The 24,605-nt window shown below is 30.3% G+C and overlaps 6 protein-coding genes across 6 annotated transcripts; 3 read left to right on the top strand and 3 right to left on the bottom strand.

Annotated features, from left to right (window-relative positions):
* Nucleotides 1-638: 638 nt before the first annotated feature.
* On the bottom strand, nucleotides 639-2,110 carry LOC135959860 (putative gustatory receptor 59d). Its single transcript, XM_065510959.1, has 2 exons — nucleotides 1,055-2,110; nucleotides 639-797 (listed from the first exon to the last, which is right to left on the bottom strand). Exons 1-2 carry the CDS (start codon nucleotides 2,108-2,110, stop codon nucleotides 639-641), a joined length of 1,215 nt encoding a protein of 404 aa, XP_065367031.1.
* A 2,728-nt stretch (nucleotides 2,111-4,838) lies between these two features.
* Nucleotides 4,839-5,924, bottom strand: LOC135959863 (putative gustatory receptor 59d). The gene has a single exon (XM_065510962.1). It carries the CDS (start codon nucleotides 5,922-5,924, stop codon nucleotides 4,839-4,841), a length of 1,086 nt encoding a protein of 361 aa, XP_065367034.1.
* A 3,663-nt stretch (nucleotides 5,925-9,587) lies between these two features.
* Nucleotides 9,588-10,723, bottom strand: LOC135959865 (putative gustatory receptor 59d). The gene is made up of 2 exons (XM_065510963.1): nucleotides 9,668-10,723; nucleotides 9,588-9,599 (listed from the first exon to the last, which is right to left on the bottom strand). Exons 1-2 carry the CDS (start codon nucleotides 10,721-10,723, stop codon nucleotides 9,588-9,590), a joined length of 1,068 nt encoding a protein of 355 aa, XP_065367035.1.
* A 3,660-nt stretch (nucleotides 10,724-14,383) lies between these two features.
* On the top strand, nucleotides 14,384-15,629 carry LOC135959867 (putative gustatory receptor 59d). Its single transcript, XM_065510967.1, has 2 exons — nucleotides 14,384-15,421; nucleotides 15,477-15,629. Exons 1-2 carry the CDS (start codon nucleotides 14,384-14,386, stop codon nucleotides 15,627-15,629), a joined length of 1,191 nt encoding a protein of 396 aa, XP_065367039.1.
* Nucleotides 15,630-18,983: 3,354 nt separating this feature from the next.
* On the top strand, nucleotides 18,984-20,395 carry LOC135959871 (putative gustatory receptor 59d). The gene is made up of 2 exons (XM_065510975.1): nucleotides 18,984-20,018; nucleotides 20,234-20,395. The coding sequence occupies exons 1-2, from the start codon at nucleotides 18,984-18,986 to the stop codon at nucleotides 20,393-20,395; spliced, it is 1,197 nt and encodes a 398-aa protein (XP_065367047.1).
* A 2,354-nt stretch (nucleotides 20,396-22,749) lies between these two features.
* LOC135959874 (gustatory receptor for bitter taste 22e-like) lies at nucleotides 22,750-24,126 on the top strand. The gene is made up of 2 exons (XM_065510990.1): nucleotides 22,750-23,811; nucleotides 23,881-24,126. The coding sequence occupies exons 1-2, from the start codon at nucleotides 22,750-22,752 to the stop codon at nucleotides 24,124-24,126; spliced, it is 1,308 nt and encodes a 435-aa protein (XP_065367062.1).
* Nucleotides 24,127-24,605: the final 479 nt, after the last annotated feature.

The following is a 24,605-nucleotide window of genomic DNA, read 5'->3' on the forward strand; positions in this document are numbered from 1 at the left end:
AAAATTTGCTTTACTGTAACCGTTTCGAAACGGTAGACAATTTTGTTTTAAATAATGAAGTGAAACTCACAAAATGTTTGCCAATTTTATGCTTCTAATTAAATAATAAACCATATTATCTTCTTTATATCCTTGAAATTCATTATTTTTACACACAACTTTATTTTACAAACAACCTTTAAAAGACACCCCTTAGAAAAAAGTAATCTTTCTAATGGAATTTGCAATGATTTTTATTATAAACTTACCTACATACATGCAGGTATTTTTTTTTAATTTAACTTTAAGGTGAGTTTAAATATAAATAATTTTATATTATTAAAGATGGCATGCAAAGGCATGCACAAATGCTTAATATTTTTATTTCAAACAAATTTTACTTTTACTTATTGTAAAAAACACCAAGTAATGAAATGGGTCAATAAGCAAATGACGTGCCTGCTGAACAGGAAATACAAATAAAAAAAAAACAAAGCTAGAAAAACTGCAGGGCTTGACTTTTAAAATGACAGTAATTATTGTTTTATTTAGCTTTTTAAAATGTAAAAAAGAAAATAATTTAATGTTTTTCTAATAAACTTACAATTTGTTTAAGGTGCAGCAGCATTTCTACTTTAATTTACACAAAAGTGATTTTTTTAATTTTTACTATATTTATAATCGTATTGCATTAAAACAATGGCATTCGATATGGTGGAACCGAAGGTGGCAAATGACATGGAACGATTAAATTGAAATAAACCCAGCAATTTCATTTCTAAAGGAAATAAAGCCAATTGTACGGAAAAGTCTTTTAACTGCAAAGAAATATATAAAAAGAACAACAACGAATACGAATGTTAGTATTATTATTTAAAAGAAATGACTTGCTAAGTGATATGTCAACAATTAAGTGCATGATGTCATTCATGACAGGAATAGTAAAAAGGTGAAGGTGAATCGTGCATGCCCTACATTGAAATTTTTATAAGTGTTTTATGATTTTTTTGGATGTAAAGTGGAAAATAAATTTGTCTTATTAACTGATCGACTGATTATTTTCCATACTACTCACACTCTTCTCAAATCTCTCATCCAATGTTGGCAGCCAGGGTTGACGACTTTTCAACAAACCCGCCGTTTTCTGCACATAATCACCAAAATTCAGCATGTTTAATGTAAATAAATACAAATCCTTATAAAAGAAAAACAATAATATGCTTAAAATTATCACAGTCCATAATATGCCCAACTGCTGCGACAAATCCTCATGCTGCACTATCATATAGGTCATATAAATAACACTGATATTATTCATGTATAAAGTCAACATTACACAAGAACCCTGCAAACCATACAAACGATTGACACGTTCTCCTAAAAGTTGTAATTTATAATGATTAATGGCCAACACATCCAATTCATCGGCCAACTGGCAACATGTCGTTATTAAGGCACCCGGTTTAATTTGTTTCAAACGTTGTAGCTTAAACAGCTGTGAGGAGGTATTTAATATTCTCTTGACCTCCTCATTGACAACTGCCAAAAGAGCATTGACATTTAGTAAAGCGAAAAAGTAATGGGTCATTATGACATTCAAAACAGTGGACATAGCTCCCAAACCCGTTATAATTATGGGCGACTCGAGATCAAAAATGCCCCTTAATATGTCATATGAACCAACAAATATCATAATATTCGATATCAAACCCCAATAAAACTTGGATCTTATAGATTTCTCGAAATACTGCTGTACTTTTGAAGACATTACAAATTTCTGCAACAGATTATGTCGCAAACGTTGAAAATCTCTTATGCTTCTTATAAACTCCTGGCGTTTAGACCAATTCAACAGCACCGTAATTAAAACGGCTACTATGCGTATCAAACACATTAAGGCAGTGATTTTGAAATGCAATTCAGGACCATTGGCATTTCTAGGCTTCCACTGTATACGAAACAGTAAAGCCACCGAACTAAACATCAGCACACTTACCAGGCTGCTGTATAAAGTGATGGCGAAAGTTGTTTTTAATTTACCCGTATCATAGTTGTAGGAAAAGGCCACTATGCCCAGTAGTTGAGATATGTAATGTACGAGGAGAATCATCCAACGTGTTGACCGCTTCATGGTATTTTTCAAATTGAATTGATTATTGCAGCTAATGTGAATTCGGTCATGTAGCTAGATGGTTGATGGTTTGGTAAATTAATTATAGATTGATTTTAGATTATTTGCCGTTACTACTCAGTTCTGTTATGTCATACATTTGCAACGTCATTCATAATTTGAAAATGTATTTTTTCTTCTTGGACCAGCAAGTTATAGGAGCGAGGAAACAGGGAGTAATGTTTGTGGACATTCGACTTGAACTTTCCTACATTGAGAGGAAATACTTTCGCATATGCTGATAGTATAGCTAAAGAACGAATTATGCCTGTAGTGTGTTGTGAGGCCAACTGCAAAGGGATGAATACTTGATGAAAAACGTATATTAGTTAAAATTAAGAGGGTTTCAGGAATAAGTTCCCCAATTTCCACAGAACACATGCCATTGTAGTACCAATAGAACAGTGAAACACAGCCCACAGTGAATCAATGAGTTAGATATCCTACTGTCAGCAATAAGCGCCTTCACCATCTCCTATACGTGGCCTAGAAGCTCCAAAATATACTTTGAACCAGCTGCCCCTACATGAGAGTTCTATTCCATATTCGGTTGGATAACAAATAGGAGCCACGACGTCGGAAAATGAAATAGACTTCATATGTAGCATGAAATAGTCTTCATATGTGCCATTGTCCAAACAAAGGCAAGACGCGTCGTACTACCGTGCATTCTACTTTCGGTACTCATGCTGCAAGACTTGGGCTGAGGAGGAGATAGAGACCATCTTACACTTCTTTTGCAATTGTCCGCCACAGGGAGATCAGCGTGCCATGCTTTTAGACGAACGATTCTTTAGCAATCTCTCCGAATTATCCGGGAAGGAATTACTAGGAAAAGCAGGTGTTTAATAAAACCGTGCATACAAATGGAACCTCATAGTGGCAACGTAATTGTCGCACGATGATCTGCGCTTTTTGAATTCTTCTCTCCTCTAACTTCTACAACTTCTATCTAGATTTTCTCTTTCTAACTCTATTCTCACTTAACTTACAGCTTTCCCACTTCGTTTACTCTCTCTTCCTCAGGCAACACAAAGGGTACAATCAATGGAGCTGTGAACCTAACCTAGGAGGCCTAAATAGTAAGGAGATCAGATGGAGTGAAGTTTCAGAAAACCGATGCATTTGAATTTTTTGGACACTTGAAGAAAGTGTTTAGCTAAACGGACTTTACAATGCATTTTGTTAATATTGATTGCATAATATTTGCGACTCCCATAAATACAGATGAAGCGAGTTTCTGTGTCAAATTGCAATATTAAGATTGATACGGCGATTCGCACAGTATTCTAATTAAACTTTTGTCAAAACGGTGGATGGAATGAGATATTTAACAAAATGGTTAAAATCTCATTCCATAACATTTAAAAGTGCATAACAAATTACTATTGGACGAGTTATTATCCTCTCCCTTTTTATGCGTTACAGCCAGGAAATCGCCCTCACTATAGAAAGTTAGGTAATGGACAAGCTAGTGTCGAAGAGTTTTTATTCGAGACCATCGCTGGTTTGACATCAGGCGCTGGGGATTTCGAACTCGAAATAATATAGAGCGTGGGTCAATAATTACGTGACTTCTTGAATTTCTCGCCTCTGAATTGAAAGGGCAATACTGCTCCTGTCAAAAGGAATATGTCAGTTGTGACCTATCAAAATTTTGTGCTTGATAGCAGACTACCACGTGACTTGTTGAGAAAATGTAAAAACTGAATTGAATTAAGCATTATTTTTTGGGGAGAAAAACTATCAGTCAAACCAAAGCTATGCTGGATAAATTCAATGGGAACTCTGCACCATCATTTTCAATGGTAATAAAATGGAATTTCGTTGTGGCCGGCCATACAAGCACGGAAGATGCCGAAAGTTTTCACCATATGGTGTTGGCCAATAGGAGATTGAAAGTGCGAGAGTTTGTAGAAGCTATAGGTATTTCACATGGCTCAGTGGTTTCAATTTTGAATGGTCACTTGGGTATGAGAAAGCTTTCCACAAGATGGATGCCGAGTTGAATCACTATCGGGAGCATGAAAGGGTGCATGCATGTGCAGTTTTCATGGTAAAAAAAACAATTAATTGGGCAACAAATTGCTCCCTTATTCACTCTATTCACCGGATTTAGCCTCCAGTGACTATTTCTTGTTTCCAAACCTTAAGAAAGAGATGGAGAGATTTGACTACATCGATGAAATCAACTCACAAACAAATACTTATGTATTTTGATTATTGTATGGGAAAGGGATAGAAAAATTGGAAATTGGCAAAGTCAGTAAAACTTTTTCGAGTTCAGACAGTGGTTTCCGCAAAGTGAGAATTGCTACCTTCAAAAGAATCGGAATAAAAAAAAAACAATTTACTCTTGTAACGAATGACCAAAAGATGTTACTGTCCCGGAGAAGACATCGCCTTTTTTGTAGCGAATCAGTTTCTGCGCTTTTATCATTTGCCAAGTTCTGGAAGTTGTGCAAGTCTGATTAAACCAAGACTTTTGTCTGGGTCTAATCGAAGATCTATTTATTAGAATTAAAGTCTTCTATCCATTAAGAAATACCAAAGAAATCCTTGACGACATATTATAAGAACAAATGATAACTTTTGATATGAAAACAGTGAAAGGGTGAGAGAAAGTGGTGAATTTGCAAAATAGTGCTAATTTTTGATACATCCATTCTTATGTGCAATTTTATTTTAACTAATAACACAAAATTTCCAATTTACTCACACTCTTCTCAAACCTCTCGTCCAATGTCGGCAACCAGGGTTGACGATTTTTCAACAAATACGCGGTCTTCTCCACATAGTCTCCAAAATTTAGCATATTCACCATGAATATATGTAAATCCATGTAGTAGAAAAATAATGCTATTGGTATAATTACCATAAACGTGATAGTACCATACTCCTGTGACAACTCTTCATGCTGCACCACCATATAGGACATGTAAATGACACTGATATTATTCATATACAAAGTCAGCACAACACAAACACCCTGCAAATCATACATGCGATTGACACGTACTCCTATATTCTGTAAATTATATTGATTAATGGCCAGTTCATCCAATTTATCCGACAATTTGCAACAAGCCGTTACAAAGGCCCCCGGTTTTATGCGTTTCAAACGTTGTAGCTTAAACAGCACCGAGGAGGTATTCAATATTTGCTTAACCTCTTCATTGATGACGGCCAACAGAGCATTGACATTTAGTAAAGCGAAAAAGTAGTGGGTCATTATAAGATTCAGCACAGTGGCCATAGTACCCAAACCCGTTATTATTATGGGCGAATCAATATCAAAAATACCCCGAAGAATATCATAGGAATTCACAAATATTATTATGTTTGATATTAAACCCCAATAAAACTTTGTTCTTATAGATTTTTCGAAATTCTTCAGCACTTTTTCCGACATTTTAGAGTTTTTTAATAATCTGTCACGTGCATGTTGGAAAGCTTTTATGGTTCTAATGAATTCCTTGCGTCTGGACCAATTCAATAGCACCGTCATTATTATGGCTACTATGCGTATCAAACACATTAAGGCTGTGATTTTGAAATGTAATTCCGGACCATTGGCATTTCTGGGTTTCCATTGTATACGAAATATTAGTGTTACCGAACTAAACATCAGCATGCTCACCATAGAGCTGTAGAATGTGCTGAGAAAAGTTGTCTTCAATTTGCCCGTATCATAGTTGTAGGTAAAGGCCACCATTCCCAATAGTTGTGATGTATAATAAACAATGACAATCATCCAACGTGTTGACCGTTTCATGGTGAGTTTTGGATTGATTTTGTTTTGGGATCTAATGAGTATTCTTGGGTCATGTGTCTAGGTGGTTTGGTCACTGTGTAATTATGTATTAAGTACTTATTAGTAAATTAATGATAGATTAGTTTTAGATAATTTGTCATTACTATTGGGTTGTGTTAGGCATTCATTTACAACGTCATTAGTTATTTGATTTATTTCGTTTCCTTTAGGTCATTTACTGTTTAAAGTTCAGTAACATTTCCAGAAATACTGCAACAAGTACTTTAGTAGATGATCCAACAAATATGTAATTTTATTACTTATATTTTCTTATGTTTGTCCTAGGTATTCAAAACTAAAGATAACAAATTACATGGAGTGATGAAATTTAAATATTTAAAACTAACACACATTGGGTTCTTTCGAAAAAATTTGGTAATATATATGAATATTCTAAACGACTACACCATTTTCCACTGAAATTGGCAAAATTCCATATGAAATTGAGAATTCTCATTTTAAATTGAGAAAATTCCAAATAAAATTGATAACTTCCAATTTAAATTGAGATAATTCCAAATAATATTTAGAATATCAGTTTTAAATTGAGAAAATTCCAATTAAAATTGAGAATTTCAACCATAGAGAATACACATAGAGCGGAAAATCTCCTGTCGAAGACCTAACTCAGTTGTCAGAAACGTAAGTGGTGAGAATGTATTAGTAAAAAAAACTATGGGAAAACAAAAACAACACTCGTATGTGCACAGAAAGAATTAAATTTCTGATTAAATCAAGAAATTTGCACTATCAGACAAAAATTTGTTTGAATTAGGACTAGAGCATTCAGAACCGAAACCGAAAACCGGTCAACCGGTTTTTTCATCTTTGTAAACACCAACGGTTTCGGTTTTTTTAACTTTTCGGTTTTTTGAAAAACCGATTTGGTAAGACGGTTAACCGGTTTTAATGAAATATATTTTCTAAAGCACATTCAAACATATTTATGAAAATCTTTGATACCATTTTTAAAAATATTAATTTATTTATAGAAAATTATAGCATTTGACAATATTTCGTAAAAGATATAAAATATTTGCATAAAGATAGAGCTTTAAAATTTAATATAAACCGGTTTTTTTGAAGACAAAAACCGAAACCGTTTAACAGTTTTTTTTAAAAGACAATAATCAAAACCGGTTTTGTCAAAAATAAACTTTTTCGGTTAAACCGGAAACCGGTTTTTTAAATTTGCCGGTTTTTTTGGACACTCTAATTAGGACCTATCACAAAATTTGTAAATTCAAACAAGAAATTTTGCAAAAATTTAATTGAAAAAAAAAACAATATTTTTTCAATTAAAAAAATATGATATTAAATAAAAAAGTTGTTTGAATTTACAACACAATTCAAACAAAAATTTGTTTAAAACAGTCAAATTTTTGTCTGATCCAAAAAAATGTTTTTAAACAAAATTGGTATTGAACCAATTAAAAAATTTGGTAAAAATAAAAATTTCAGAAAACAAAAATAGGTACATAAATAACAAAAATACTACAAATAAGAAAATAATGAAAGAAAATAGAAAAGTAAAGAAGAAAAATTCATAACATAAACATAATAATAAACATAAACAATTCACATAATTTTCAAAGATTTTGACAAAACAAAACTACTTATTTAAAAAATAGTTTTGACCAAATGAGAATTATATCAGCAAAAATAAAAAACACACGTACAAACGAAATTACCGAATGTGAGTAAGATGCGCATGATAACAACAAACACCTTTATTTAAATACTTGTTTTGTTGTTTTATCCCAAGTGTTGTATTAAAATATAAATCAAACAAAAACATTAATAGAATCTATAAAAATATTTATAAAAAATAAAACTAGTTTCAGACAGCCGATTGTTTGAAAATATTTTAGCAATAATTCTTTCTGTGTGTAACTTTTTTGAGTAATTTATTTGTTTGAGTTTTTTTCTAGTTTCCGCTCTATGTATATTTTCTCTATGATTTCTATGAAATTGGGAGTTTCCATTTAAAATTGAGAAAATTCAAATTGAAATTGAGAAAATTGAAATTGATAAAATTCGAAATAAAATTATTTTAATTTAAAAAAAGAAAACAATAAAGTCTACGTTAACAAAATTAACGATTAAGGACTGAGATCGAAAAATTCTTAACACACGTTTTTCATTAAAACTTTTAACCCAAGTATTATTTAATTTTTTTTTTTTTTTGATCATGTTACCTTTGTAAAGTATGTCAGTTTTTATTATACCCTTCGCTATGAGTGGCTAGTGTATATATAAGTTTGTCATTCCTTTTTTAATTTCTAAATTTTTAATTTGCCACCCCACAAAGTATATATATTCTGGATCCTTATAGATAGCGAAGTCGATATAGCCATGTCCGTCGGTCCGTCTGTATTCTGAAATCGACTTTCCGTAGCCCCCAATTAACTTACATACATAAATGATTCATATATCAATATAACGGGAATTCTTCCGGCTCGGATGCTATTAAAAATTGATAAAATGGGCCCACAAAAGGCTGAGACATAAGGCCCTATTTGTGATTATATCTGGATTACTAAGTCATTAATATAGATTTTTTTCATCAAAAAAAATTTTTTGTCATAAATTCTTTTTCCAAAATTTTTTTTTTAAATTAAAAACATTAAAAAAAATTAAAAACAATTTGGAAAAAAAAATTTTAAAAAAACATTTAATTTTGTTTAATTAAAAATAATTATTTTTAAGTATAATTTGGTGAAGGTTATAAAAGATTCGACACAGCCGAATATAGCTCTCTTACTTGTTTTTAATGTAAATTGTATTCATTTGCTGTTAATCTGATTATTTTTTTTTTCATCAAAAAAATTTTTTTGTCCTTAAATTCTTTTTACAATTTTTTTTTTAAATTAGAAAAAAAAAAAAAAAACTTAAAAAAAAAATGTTAAAAAAAAATTTTGAAAAAATAATTTTGTTCAAAAAAGAATTATTTTTAAGTATAATTTGGTGAAGGGTATATAAGATTCGACACAGCCGAATTAGCTCTCTTACTTGTTTTTAATGTCAATTATATTCATTTGTTGTTAATCTGATTGAAATGATTGACGAGAAAAAAGTGTATAAAATTATTAAATATTTTCAACAAAACAAAACCTGCTGCATAATGGATGACGAAACGTATGTTCTTCAATATTTTTATGTTGCTGATGCTGGAGAGGATGTTGTAGACCTAAAGGACCCAAAAGCGGAACATTTTCATCAATATTTACATCAATTGTTGTTAAAAAAGAATTGAAAAACGCAAAAAAGGTATCCAAAAGTGTGGTAGATTTTAAACGGAGATGGATATCTATAAAAACCTTAATGGAAGGGTTTCCTAAAAAGGTTCATAAAATCATCACTATTGATTAGGAATATAAAAATAATATTTTTTTTAAATTGTAATAAGAATTTCAATCAAATAAAAAAAATCAAAGCTGTAGGTTTAGTGTTTTTTTTTATTAACATTTATGTATGTTAAGATTTTTTCGATCTCACTCCTTAAATTGATATATTTAATCTCAAAATTTTAATATTTAAAAGAAATTAATTTCATAGGTCAACAATTAAGCTTCTAATGACAACATTTAAAACAGTGTAAGGGTGACATAAGGTTTGTGAATTTTAACGAATGTGCTAAATATAATGTGCAATTTTATTTTCAATAATTTGCTATAAAAAAAATAACATAATTTACTACTCACACTCTTTTCAAATCTCTCGTCCAATGTTGGCAAGCAATGTTGGAGATTTTTCAACAAATCCTTTGTGTTCTTCACACAGTCTCCAAAATTCAACATACTCTCCGTGAATATACGCAAATCCATGTAGTAGAAAAACACTGCTATTGGCATAATTATCATAACCGTGATTGTACCATAATCCTGTGACAGCTCCTCATGCAGCAACATCATGTAGGTCATGTAAATGACGCTGATATTATTCATATACAAAGTCAGCACAACACAAGAACCCTGCAAATCATACATGCGATTAACACGATCTCCAATATTTTGTAAATTATATTGATTAATGGCCAGATCTTGTAATTCATCGGCCAATTGGCAACATGTTGTTATTAAGATTCCCGGTTTAATTTGTTTCAAACGTTGTAGCTTAAACAGCTGTGAGGAGGTATTTAATATTCTCTTGAGCTCCTCATTGATGACTGCCAAAAGGACATTGACATTGAGTAAAGCGAAAAAGTAGTGGGTCATTATGATATTCAAAACAGTGGCTATAGCACCCAAACCCATTATTATTATGGGTGATTCAATATCAAAAATACCTCGTAGTATATCATACGAAGCCACAAATGTTATTATGTTGTACATTAAACCCCAATAAAACTTCGATCTTATAGATTTTTCGAAATACTGTTGCACTTTATCGGACATTACAAACTTTTGTAATAATCTATTTCGTGCATGTTGAAAATCTCTTATGGTTCTTATATATTCCTTGCGTTTGGACCAATTCAATAACACTGTGATTAAGACAGCGACTATGTGTAGCAAACACATTAAGGCATTGATTTTATAGTGCAATTCGGGACCATTGACATTTCTGGGTTTCCATTGTACACGAAATAGTATGGGCAAAGAGCAAAACATCAGCACGCTTACCATGCAGCTGTAGATGGTGATGCCAATTGTTGTTTGCAATTTACCAGTGTCATAGTTGTAGGAAAAGGCCAACACACCCAGTAGTTGAGACATATAATAGACGATGCCAATCATCAAATGTGTTGACCGTTTCATGGTATTTTGTTTATAAATTCGTTTATTTTTAGGAACGAATGAGGTTGTCTGTCTTTTAGCTATGTCAGCTATAACAAATTAGTTAATTAACTTTTGATTAGTTTTTAATAAATTGATTACTCACTGTTTTTGTATTATGGCGTAAACTATTTGTAATTGTATGTCTACATACATATTTCGTTAACGTTAATCTTAATATTCATTGAAGTAAAATTTGTTCAGCAACGTATTTCCCAAGTTATAAGGATGTCGCGTCAATAGCATTTGCACTAAATAGTACTTCAGTATTTAGATGTCAATTGGAATTATTTAACATCATTATCACATTTATTTTGCAATTAATGAATTTTTCACTGAGCAACAAAAAATTTCAGAATTTTCTATTTATATGTATTTCAGAAATTCCTAGTTGTACTTCAGAAATTTAAATCTGTATTTCAGACATTTTTAATTATAAATATTTTAGAATATTTCAATAACGTGTAAAATTTGACTTCAAGTTCTCCGGAACTTTTTGAGCCTTCTATTGGCTTTAACTTTTCGTACCAAATAGTCCGAGTACTTAGCAAATCAGACTGCTTTCCTACCGGATGTGTTGGGTGCTCTTTTGAAAATGATTTCTACTTATTGGCTTTAGAAATATCATGTGGACCATTCCTTCTACCTGAACCAGGTTTTCTATCAAGTTCTCCCGATACTGTTTAATAACATTGGAATCAGTTTGACGGCAGACCTTTGATTGTTTGATCAAATAATACTTAGGTTAACAGTTTTTATGAAAAACGTATGTTAAGAATTTTTTCGATCTCAGTCCTTAATATGATTTTTTTTGTACATTTTTTGTTTCTTCCTGTATATATTGAAAAACCGGTTAAACTGTTTTTTTTACCTGAAACCGTTTTTTTAGAAAAAGCAATTTTTCGAATAACCCGAAAACCAATTTTCTAAAAAAAGTCGATATTTGAATACTCTAAGCTAAAAACAAATCCAATTCTACAGCTCACAAAATTTAAATTCGTACCAACTTTTCTGAATCCTTCTTTCATTTCTCGTTGGTGTCATTGAGGCTAAAAAAGATGCCCCCGAAATATGTCGCTCAGTGTTATTAAATATTAATTCAATTAATGACTCCCTCAAATTACTAACATATTATTAATTCATTAAACATGTAAACAATGTTAATAATTCATAGTTGTTTAAGTATTTAGACTATTCACAGTTTAACAAGTAAGAGAGCTATATTCGGCTGTGCCGAATCTTATATACCCTTCACCAAATTATACTTTAAAATAATTTTTTTTAAATATTTTTAGGTAAACAAAATTTATTTTTTTTTTGTAATTGTTTTTCGAAATTTTTTTTTTTTTAAATTGTTTTTTAATTTTTATTAAAAAAAAGTTTTTTCCATTTTTTATTTTTGGAAAAAAATGTATGACAACAAATTTTTGATGAAAAAAAATTCGGGTTAAAAAATATTTTTCCCTATTTTGACCCATTGTAGGTCCAACTTACTATAGCCTTATCTACATCGTTGCAATGGACTTTGAAATATCTATCATTAGATATCCATATTGTCTATATTAATGACTTAGTAATCCAGATATAGATCAAAAATACGTAAAAAATCGAGGTTGTCCCGGTTTTTTGCTCATATCTCCGTTATTTATGGACCGATTTTGCTGATTTTAAATAGAAAACTTCTCGAAAGCATGTCTGACAGAAATATTGAAGATTTGGATCCCGAAGATATCTGGGGTCTTCAGAAAATTGATTTCAACAGACAGACAGACGGACATGGCTTAATCGACTCCGCTATCTATAAGGATCCAGAATATATATACTTTATAGGGTCGGAAATGAAAAATGTAGAAATTACAAACGGAATGACAAACTTATATTCTCACGAAGGTGAAGGGTATAAAAATTGTAAGAAAATTGTTTTTTTTCTACATTGGCTTTTACAGATCACGTCTGACTGTTATCTTATTATACCATTCACCATGAATGGCAAGGGTATATCGTTCCGTTTTTATACCCACCATCATAAAATATTGATTGTGTCATTCGAGAAGATTCTAAGGCGGTAAGTTAAGATTCTAAGACGATCTAGCTATGTCTTTCCATCTGTCCGTATGTCCAAACGAAAGGAACTAACCGACTGAAATTTTCCACAATTGGTTTTGAAAATGGGCAATGTCCCCCGGAATACTGATTCAGCAGTCATAAATATGTTGATTATGCAGCAATCCTGATCAAATTTTGCACAAATTAGTTTTAAGTACTCTGAAATTATACTGTAAAGTAAGCGAAAATCGGGCTACTAGGGACAGATATAAAGTTTTACCTAATTAATTTGCCATTTTATTCGTTATAGATAGCGAAGACGATATAGCCATGTCCATCTGTCCGTCTCTCCATCTGTCCGTGTATGTTGAAATCAAATTTCCGTAGCCCCCAAATAACTTACATACATGATTCATACATCAATATATCGGGAATTCTTCAGACTGGGTTGCTTTTTAAAATCGACAAAGTTGGTCAACAAATGGCTGAGATATAGGGACAACCTCGATTTTTGTTCCATTTTTTATCTATATCTGGATTACTAAGTCATTAATATAGACAATATGGATATCTAATGATAGACATTTCAAAGTCCATTGCAACGATGTATATAAGACTTTAGTAAGTTGGACCCACAATGGGTCAAAATCGGGAAAAATATTTTTTAACCCGAATTTTTTTTTACATCAAAAAAATTTTTTTGTCTAAATTCTTTTTTCAAAAAAAAAAAAAATTTAATATTTAAAAAAATTTAAAAAAAACTTTTTAAAAAAATTAAAAAACTATTTGAAAAAAAAAAATTTGCAAAACAATTTAAAAAAAAAAATAATTTTGTTTACCTAAAAATATTTAAAAAAAATAATTTTAACGTATAATTTAGTGAAGGGTATAAAAAATTCGTCACAGCCGAATAAAGCTCTCTTACTTGTTTTTAAATAATCATTTTTTTTAAAGAAAAAATTGAGAAAATCGGGAAATATTTGGACCCACTGTTATCAAAAGGGTGGGTAAAAATTTAATTTTCAAATGCGAATATCTCCTAAGCCATAAGAGATAGTAGTGCTTTGGTTCATTTTACTACTTTGGGCAATTTTTTTTAATTTCTAATTTTGTTATTCTCGGAAGCGTACGCGTGATTATTAGAGGGAGATGATTAAAGCTGTCAGTCTTCCTATACATTATTTCAAATACATCGTAATATCGACTGTTCTAACTATAAGGATCCATAGTAGCAAAATTCTCAGAAATATACCCGTTATTATTTGGTACGCCTACTCCACCTAATTAAATGGGCGTTGTAAAATCTAATCCTCGAACAATAAGAATCCAGAATTTTGTTGCAATTACAAACGAAATGACAAACCTATCTAAACCCTTCTTACCACTCATGCTGAAGTGTATAAAAAACCTTTAAAATTCATTGTATGTACTGTTTGTTACCTTCTACCATCACAAAATTATTTCTGTACTATGAACAACCCTTTTATATACAAACAAACATTAACTTCACCTGTGTATTTAAATTAATAACATTCAATTCCCACAACCCCTAATTCAGTCAATTAATACTCTCTAGCTAGCACTCGTACAGCAAATATGAAACGGTCAACACATCTAATGATATATTGCTGCTATTATTACGCACAATTATTGGGAATTTTAAACTTTTCTTTTGACGGTCGCACGCGCAAGGCATATACAAATAAATATGTCACTATATATGCTGGCCTCATGAATGCGGCTTTATTTGGTTTGATACCTTATTTGGCCATGACCATGGAATTAAAAACAAGGCCACCAGGAAGTGCTGAACTGATATATAAATTAAACGTTTACATGTTATTCATACGGATTGCAGGTGTTTTGGCAGCGCTTATCTCTATTTGGTCGAATCGAAATAAGTTCATAGAACTTATTAATTCCTATCAACTGTTCTGTCAGCGCTACTTGGAGAAATATCAAAAGCGAGACAAGTTTATGAAATATATGGAAAGGGCAATACGAATAAAATGTCGCAGTTCATTAGCCACTGATGTTATACTGTTTGTCGGCTCTATTAATGTATTTCCTGAAATTTTTGAAATCTATAACAAATTTATATTGATGGCTTTGGCTCTGATGCCCATATTTTTAAATGTGATTATGACGCAATATTATTTTGCTCTGCAACATGCTAATGTTTTACTGCTTGTGATAAATGAAGAATTGGAGTGGATTTTGAAAGTGTCCCAGTGTGCAGCCCCTTCAAATTCAAAACGCTTCTTAATTGAAATTACAAGCTTGAGTGATTATGTTAATGTGTTGGCCGGCATGGTCATACAATTGCTAAACTATGTGACACGTGTTAATCGCATTTACGATATTCAGGTTATCTGCTGCATGATGATTGTCTATGTCAATAATATTTGTGTGATTTACATTGGCTTAATGACCTCGGCCCCAGAAAAATTGTGGAATGCAGGGGATATTTTTAAAATAATTATAGCAGTTTTAGCCATAGTTATGCACTATTTCGATTTGAAATTATTTATGTATTCCATATTGGACGCCTCAAGTTTGGTGAATAAACTGGGAAAGTTATTGAAATTTAAGCAATGCTTGCTTTCATGTGCCGATTTAGAATTGAAAAGAAGTGTAATGTTATTTAATATTTGTGACTATTTTCATTTTCATTCAAATTTCTTTGTAGTTGATGAACTTTTCTTTGCAAGTGGCCGCATTTCCATTGGAAATTGATTTGCTTGGTTTATATATAGTGAATAAACCTACTGTTTTCGCTGTTTTTGGCTCAACTATAGCAAATGCTATTGTTTTATTGCAATATGATTTTAAGTTTAAATAAATGTATTGAATTATATATGTGGCAGCACAATAAACCTGGAGCTGAATTACCGCATTCGCGATCGAATGAGCTGTCGTATTGAAAATTAATTTCGATCTTTTAAATTTCTTGCTCTTTATAAGTAAATTACCATAAATTTTACTCGATATCGAATGCGGTGATTCGTTTCCTGATTCAAGTTTGTGTCAGTAATTCCTAGTATTGCACAGTTTGACAGAATCAACATATGTTTTGAATACATCTGACATTTCTAACTGGCTAATCCAATTGACTTGAAATTTACCCTAGGCGTAGCAGAGGAGTTTCGAGTTCCCCAGGAGAGTCGCTGGACAGTGGTTTAAAAACATTTTTTTTTGGAAATATTAATATATTTTATGAAAAATGTTATTAACATATCAAATGTAAATTTTGAATTCAACACTTACTGACTTAACAGAAATTTTGGTGTAATAGATTTTGCACGCATTATATGAAAAAACGTACAAACTTGTCAAATGGGGCAAGGTTTGTGGAACTTCTGAGAAGTAAATAAAAGATTTTTATATAAGTATTTGATATTGTTGAAAACATTATGACTTGAGGATTGATATTTTAGTAAAATTAAATAATTTTATAAAATTTTTTTTACCTTAAAAACTAAAAAAATTTTCATATGGTGATTTTCCACGAATAAAAATATAAAATTTGAATTAATGTAAAATTTTAACAATTAAAGATATCATAACAAAATTTGGAACCAACATAGACTCAAATGTCCTTAAATCAATGGCATTAGAATTTTTCAATATTTTTATTTTCAAATACCGAAATTCCTAAAGGGGGAAAATGTGTTCCAAAAACTGAGTTTTTTTAGAAAAGTACCTACTGTGACGTTATTTACCGTGTGATAATAAAAATACTAGTAGGTTTTTAAGAAACATATGGGGTTATACAAATATCCTTCGCTTTACCAAAGGTTTTTTATGTACATGGTTTACCAATACCCACCCGGGTGACACTTCACTTCTATAAATATATGCGACGAACGAAATTTTAAAAAATTGAAAAAACCTTATAAAAAGTTTAAAATGGTTCTATTAAATTCTATAGAACTCTAGAATTTGTTCAGTGAGTACATATTTCATTTAAATCGAAACAAAATTAAAAAAAATATTAAACCAATAAAATCGATGTGGTCAAATCGGTGGGTATTGGTAAGGCGAAGGATATGGAACTTTTTCGTGGATCGGTGTTTTTTGCCTTTTTAAATTTTTTTACTCAAACAAACATTTTTTTTAAAAAAATGTTTCCCTACAATTCTTTTCATCAATGAATTTGCAAAAAAAAAATTATAAAAAATTTTGAAAAAAAAAATAAAAAAATTTAAAAAAAAAATTATAAAAATTTTGAAAAAAAATTAATTTTTTTAAAAAAAATTTTATAATTTTTTTTTTGCAAATTCATTGATGAAAAGAATTATAGGGAAAATTTTTTTTTGGTGAAAAAAAAAATTCGGTTTAAAATTTTGTTCCCCAATTTGATCTTTTGTAGGTCCGACTTACTATATACGACTTTCCAAAGTCTTTGAAATATCTATCTTTAGATATCCATCCATATTGTCTATATTAATGACTTAGTGTTAATCCAGATATAGATAAAAAATAGGTTAAAAATCGAGGTTGTCCTGGTTTTTTCTTTATATGTATCACAGCCATTTATGGGCCGATTTTCTCGATCTATAGCGAATATATTGATATCAATCATGTATGTAAGTTATATTTGGGGGCTACAAATAGTTGTTTTCAACATACACACGGACAGATGGTCAGACGGACATGGCTATATCGACTGCGCTATCTATAACTATCCAAAATATATATACTTTGTGGGATCGCCACTCATGGTGAAGGGTATAAACAAATTTCAATTGTGACTTTTATCAGCCTAAACCATTGGACCAATCCTCTTGAAATTTTTATTGCATCTTCCTTCATATCTGGAAGGAGTAATAGGATACTTTCTATATTGAAATTTCAAGTGGGCGTGGCACCACCCATACCAAGTAAATAGTTATTTCGAATATCTGCATAACTATAATAGTGAGAGTCTTCAAACTTTATACGAATCATGCATGAAGTTTAACCAAAAATGTGACTAATCGGAACGGGGGGTATGAACCCTCCCATACAAAGTAATTAGTTATTTTCAAATAGCTGGAGAACTTTATTTGTGAAAGTCCTAAAATTTCGCCCGCATATCTCCCTTATTATTGTACATAGTTTGGCTGAAAATGGGTGTGACATTAGTGGGCGTGGCACCTCCCAATATCTGAAGAACTATAATCGTAAATGTATTTCAACTTTGTACAAATTAATTTCTTATCGCTAAACGGAGTTTGGCTGAAAATGGGCGGGATTGTATTAGTGGGCGTGACACCTATTTCAATATCTCAGGAACTAATATTGTGAAAGTCTTCAAGCATTATATGAATCAATTTCGTATCACTACATGAAGTATAACAATAAAATGGGAGGGATCGGTGCAGGGGGTGAGTCACCTCCCATTTATTTGTAAATACCTTGAGTACTATAATTACGAGATTATTCAAACTTTGTCCGAATAGCTCTGTCATTTTATATAGACTATATTTGTTTAACTCTAAACTTTTTATTTAATTACGATATGGATAGCGAAGCACACCGGACTTAAGTTAGTTCTTAATAAAATAGTAAAAGCTATTTTTTAATTTTTTTGTATTTTTAGTTATAAAAGATATAAGTATAATGTGAATACTTAACGAATGCAACTATTGTTTTTATGACGTTTTATATTTTCTAGACAAAGGACACATTCTTAATGGCAAGTTGTAAATATTTTTTCATACGTATACCCCTAAGTAATAATGAAATTAATTTTCAATAGGTAATTACACCATGTCATCAACTGGAAGGATTTCATAGAATGAATTCATTTATAATTTTAAAAATTCTTGGAAAATTTGTTTATTTAACATATTTATTTTATATTTAATTAACAATAGAAACATAGGCTCTTATTTAAAAAAATAAACTGTTTTATAGATCTACGGAAGGTGAAACGACGATACACAAAATAGCAAACTAATTCCTTATAGACAGTGAATTGCTATTTTATTAAATTTGATTAATATTATTCATTATATTCATCAAAATGTTTATGCCACAAATTTCGCAGGATCAATATGAACATCCTTTGTAAAAACTCAAATATAAACAATGTTTAAAATGTTACAAGACTAAATTCTTTTAATAAACTGTTTAAACAAATCCATTGAAAATTATTACCACCACTTTTAGATTAACATTTACACAATATGCATTTATTCTTCATCAAGACATGAAACGGTCAACATACTTCATGATAAGCACTGTCGTCTTTTACGCTCAATTATTGGGCATTTTGAATTTTTGCTACGATTGTCGTACGGGTAAAGCTCACATAAGAGCTCACGTTACCGCTTACTCAGCCATAATGAGTTTAACAATGTTTGGCGTTTTAACGTATTTTCTTTTCAACATGGAAATCAAAACCAGGCCGCCCGGCAGTGCAGAGCTACATTATAAATTAAATCTCCTAACAGCAGTCATACGTATAGGCGGCGTTATACTAACAGTTTTCTATAATTGGACGAAACGTAAAGGTTCTGTGGAATTGTTAAATTCGTATCAAACATTTTGCAAAAAATTCCTACAAAAATGGCAAATGCAGGAAAAGTATGTTAACTATATGGAATGCGGCATAAGATTCAAGTTGAAACGTTCATTTATAGCTGAATTGTTGTTATTTATAGTTACGGTGCAAAATTTTCGTGAAATATTTGATATGGAGAATCCGTATATACTGCTGCCATTGGCTTTGATACCCACCGTGCTTAATGTCGTCATGACTTTGTATTATTTTACCATTTTAAATATCAACATTTTAATGATCATAATCAATGATGAGGTGAAGAGAATTCTAAATGCAGCCAATCATATTTGTGAATCAGGTGTAAGACAAGAACAGGCTTGCTGTCATTTGGCTGATCAATTGGACGAGTTGGCTGTGGCCCAATATATAATAAAGGATTATTTAAAGCGCATTAATAACATGTATGACTTGCAAGGTGTTTGTGTTATATTGGATTTATATGTGAATAATATTTGTGTGATTTATATGTTTACTATGATGTCCGCACATCTTGAATTGTGGGCCTCATATGGAGAATGGGTGGTATATTTTGTACCAGTTGCTATGTTTATTTATTACATGGATTTGAAATTGTTTTTATTCGCCATGTTAAATACCAGGGATTTGGTGGAGAGAACAGGAGAGTTATTGAAAGAGCGCCAGGTTTCGTTGTTGAATATGGATGAGAGATTGGAGAGAAGTGTAAGTTTAATAGAATTTATTGCCTACTTTTATGGGTAATATTAAAAACATTGTACAAAGAATTTTATTGCCACAATTAATTTTTTTAATTGCAGCAGCAAATGTTCTATTCACAGATCTGAAATATAATTAAATTTGTATTATCGTTTATTTACATTTTATTAAGTTTAATTTTATTTGTATTAACTTTATTAAAATATTTAATTTATTTTTAGCTCAACAACTTTTCTTTACAACTGGCAGCATTTCCTTTGGAATTCGATTTGGTGGGCCTATTTAAAATGAACCGTCCCATGGCTTATGCCACATTTAGTTCTACCATTTCAAATGCTATTGTTTTAATGCAATATGATTTAAAATATACGAACAAAATTTGAAATTATTACCTGAATTTAAATGTACTTTAATTTAACAGCAATACACTAAATAAATTTATAAATGTATTTGTAATAATTTATCATTCAATTTATTTATTTAATTGAACAATATACAATTTTAAATAGAATATGTACCAAACGGTAGCAAAGTATGAGGGGAAACTAAATTTTTGATATGTATGTATATACAATACACACATTTTCTACAAAAGAATAGAAATATTTGACAAACTAAAAATAAATAAAATATACAAAACTGAAATACAGTAAAACCTTGATAATATGGACCCAGTTAATCCGGATTATTCGGTATTCCGGAAATCAGTTTATAATAATATCACAAAAAGTAAGAGGCTACATTTAAATATTTTTCGGAAACAAAATTTACAATTTTTTTTTTAATTGTTTAGTGGAAAAAATTTATGAAATTTATTTTAATTTTTTAGTAAAAAAAATTTTGTTTTGGTGGAAAAAAAATTGTGTTTAAATTTTTTTTTTAATTTATTAGTGAAAAAAAAAATTATGGCAATATTTTTTTTCTATTTTGAATAAAAAAAAATTTTATGAGAAAAAATTATTTTTTGTTGAAAAAAAAATTCGGATTAAACATATTTTTTGCGATTTCTACCCATTATATGTATGTCCGAGTTACTATGGCCTTATATACGCCGTTGTAAAGGTCTTTGCAATTACTATCATTAGATATCCATATCCATAATAATAATATCCATATCTTTGAATAAGACTTTCCTATCGTTTGGCACTCGCTCATAATCATAATTTTAATTAAAATTTGTGACGAATATTTTATACCCAACACCAAAACATATTATATTCAGATGAAGGATCGAATGTAAATGCTACTACTTTAGAAACGATCCTAGAGAAATCTAGTTTATGCACAATTTTATCTCAATACCGATAACTGTAAGATATTTGTGTACATAAAACCAATACTCAAGGGCGATTTTTTAAAAATTCCCTTTTAAATACCAAATATTTCTGATCAGCAGAGAATGTTGTTGACAAAATTCATCCCATTATCCAACTAAATCGCCTTTGAACTTATTTCTTTCTCATTTAAAATACAAGATAAGGCTGTAAATAATATTATTATCCCTAATAAAAATATGAAAATTTTGATTTTTTTATTCCTAAAAAGTTTTCGTTGGCTGATCTTTAATTTTAGAATATGCTGACTTATTGTAGTTGAAGCTTCAGGTATTGCCTTTCGTTGGCAATTAAAATATTTAAATTATCTTGAAAATTCAGGGAACCATAGAACATTTCCCTTCTTAACCTATGAATTAATATTAATCATACGCATTGAAAAAAATTACATTGTAAAATGTTAACTGTTAGAAAGCTTAACAAATACGCCTGCTTTATTCTTATCATAGCTTGATACATTAGCTTTTATTATTAATTAAAATAATCAAAGATTCTTTTACAGTTTGGTTGCTTTAAATAATTTGTCTGCTAAGAAAAATTTTCAAAATTTACATTTAAGTCTGTCTGTATATGTTAAAGGTTTTCGTAGAAAAATATAACTGAAATATTAGTTCTGTTAACAAGTTTAAAAATATGTTTATTTTCTGTGGAACTACTAATTTTTTTTTTAATATTCCATTTAAAAGAAAATTTTAATTTTATAAATTTCTAAACAGTTTTTGTTAGCTGATCTTTAATTTTATGCTGACTTATCGAAGTTAGTTGACAATTAAAATATTTAAATTACCTTAAAAATTTTAGGACAAATAGAACATTTCTCTTTTTAACCTATGAATTAATATTAATCATACGCATTTAAAAAAAAATACATTGTAAAATTTTAAGTGTTAGAATGCTTAACAAATACGCCTGCTTTATTCTTATCATAGCTTGATGCATTAATCAGCTTTCATTATTAATTAAAATAATAAAAAATTCTTTTACAGTTTTTTTTTCAAATAAAATATCTGAAAGGACAATTGTTTAAGAAAATTTTAGGTTTACAAATTAATAAAGAGTTTTTATTTTAACATTACGCACTGAGTTTCCTCATCTTTCATTTGAAACATTTAGTTTTGTTCAGTTCATTCTTTATTTGTTAAACAAATGCTTTGTAAAAAAACTCTTTAATGAATATTTAACGTTGAGAAAATGTAACCACCCTAATAGTATTTTCCTGACCTAGCAAAACCTAATTACATTTCTCAAACCGACACGAAACAAATCATAACTGATTATCTCTTTAAATAACAAATCACCAAACAAAATCAAAACAGTTTAATCACCACAAAAACAATCTGTTCTTTAAAATAATGACACTTCCAATTAGTCTTCCAAAGTTCATTTCTAAAGCTAAACCGATTATGGCCACAAGTACACGTCGCACACGTATCAATTCAAAACTCCGGCATTCCTTTGTATTGCAAACATATTATTTTGCCATTTTAATTGGTATAACATCGTTGAATTTTGATTTTAAAACCAGAAAATTCATCAACTCCAAATATTTGCATCTGTATGCGGCCATTAGTAATGTAACGATTGTATTGTTGGCTCCTATGTTGCAGTGGCATGTTATAAATGATGCCTGTTTCTATGTGGATAATTTACAAATGAAATTAATCAATTCGATTAATTTAAATCTCCGTTGTGTAGCTGCTGTTATGACTCTGGTGCTGCGCTGGAAACGTGAGTGTCATGTGAGAAAAATTCTAGAACGTTTAATAGTTCTAGAGGAGGAATACTTTGATAGAGTTTCATATCCCGACCAGTTAATTCAACCATTTGATGAATTGTTCTTTTTGAAATATGCCAGTGTTTGGTTGCAGTCTATATCAATTATGTATGTAGTTTATCGTTACATGGCCAATATATCAGGCTGGTGGTATGTGTCCTTTATTTATGTGCTGATTGTCTTGAATATACTGCATGGCGTGGTAATGCACTATTACATGTGTCTGCTGTATATCGGTTCCAGATTCTACATCATTAACTATCGTCTGCAGGAAATTTATCTCACCATAATGAGAGTTAAGTCATGGCCCTCTTTGCGTTCTCAGCAGCAAATGCAAAAAGCCTTGGCAGCGGAAATGGACTGCATTACCTACATACATTGTAATCTGATGAATATAGTGGCCGAATTAAATGACTCGTATATGTTTCAAATTTTAACCGTTTTAATGACTCATGTCTTCAATAATACCGCCATGGGCTATTATGGTCTAATGATGTGTATAGATTTCCTGAAATTCAATATTACTTATTACGATCTCATCATAGGAGGCTTTAGTTATTGTTGTTTGGTTTTGGACTTGTATTTGGTGGATGTTAATTGTAATATAGTGCAAACTTCATATGATGCTATGGGTTCCATACTTAAGCAGTTCAATGACTTTTCCGATTTGGAAGCAAGTTTGCTTAAAAGTGTAAGTTGTAATTTTATTATTTGTTTGTATTTATTTTATTAAATTTTGAATTCTTCTTTTTAATTTTAGTGCGAATTATTGTCTTTGCATTTGGTGCAAAAGCGTCTATTCATTAACATTTGTGGCATGTTTAATTTGAATAAACATACATCGTTTGTCATGCTTGGTTTCACCATACGCCAGGTTTTAATTTTAGTACAAAACGATGTGGCCAATACTATACGTTTTTTGAAAGATTCTCGAGATGTGGGCCTGATTTTACAGTCAGGTTTTAGGGCAGCATTTTTAAGTGATCTTAATAATGAGGAAGTATAAGGGAGGTCTTTTTAAGCCCTCTTAGTATTGTTGAATATTTATTATATTTAATTTTTGTATTAAAATTTAATATTTATAATTCGTGTCACATGTCAAATGAGGCTTTAGTGAAAAATTGTGTAACCCCAAACAATTTATTTGGTGGTATATTCAACTTACACCATTTTTTCTATATTACTTTGTTATATTCCGCTCCATCTGCTTTTGAAAAGCAAAATTAGCTTATCCCACTTTTGTATTGATATTGGTAATCTAAGGACTACTATATATGTAACACCAGAACAGCAACAAAAAAAAATTGTGGATTACACCACTTTTGCGCTGATGGCCTCAAATATTTATATAAAACAAATTTTTGTAATTTAAAAGTTAATTTATTAAATCCATAATCATTATAATCCGTAATATGGGTTTAAAAAGGGTAAAATATCTAAATTATTTAAACTGGGAATAAAGCTCATTAAAAAACGAACATTTAT

Source organism: Calliphora vicina, chromosome 5 (genome assembly GCF_958450345.1).
Source record: "Calliphora vicina chromosome 5, idCalVici1.1, whole genome shotgun sequence".
In the NCBI taxonomy this organism is placed as follows: domain Eukaryota; kingdom Metazoa; phylum Arthropoda; class Insecta; order Diptera; family Calliphoridae; genus Calliphora; species Calliphora vicina.

Excerpts from the sequence above, each read along its gene's own strand:
- LOC135959860 (XM_065510959.1), bottom strand. The coding sequence starts at position 2,110 with ATGAAGCGGTCAACACGTTGGATGATTCTCCTCGTACATTACATATCT. Across the intron at positions 798-1,054 it reads ATGAGAGATTTGAGAAGAGT|TTAAAAGACTTTTCCGTACA; the intron begins GTGAGTAGTATG and ends ATTTCTTTGCAG.
- LOC135959863 (XM_065510962.1), bottom strand. The coding sequence starts at position 5,924 with ATGAAACGGTCAACACGTTGGATGATTGTCATTGTTTATTATACATCA.
- LOC135959865 (XM_065510963.1), bottom strand. The coding sequence starts at position 10,723 with ATGAAACGGTCAACACATTTGATGATTGGCATCGTCTATTATATGTCT.
- LOC135959867 (XM_065510967.1), top strand. The coding sequence starts at position 14,384 with ATGAAACGGTCAACACATCTAATGATATATTGCTGCTATTATTACGCA. Across the intron at positions 15,422-15,476 it reads ATTTAGAATTGAAAAGAAGT|TTGATGAACTTTTCTTTGCA; the intron begins GTAATGTTATTT and ends ATTTCTTTGTAG.
- LOC135959871 (XM_065510975.1), top strand. The coding sequence starts at position 18,984 with ATGAAACGGTCAACATACTTCATGATAAGCACTGTCGTCTTTTACGCT. Across the intron at positions 20,019-20,233 it reads ATGAGAGATTGGAGAGAAGT|CTCAACAACTTTTCTTTACA; the intron begins GTAAGTTTAATA and ends ATTTATTTTTAG.
- LOC135959874 (XM_065510990.1), top strand. The coding sequence starts at position 22,750 with ATGGCCACAAGTACACGTCGCACACGTATCAATTCAAAACTCCGGCAT. Across the intron at positions 23,812-23,880 it reads AAGCAAGTTTGCTTAAAAGT|TGCGAATTATTGTCTTTGCA; the intron begins GTAAGTTGTAAT and ends TTTTAATTTTAG.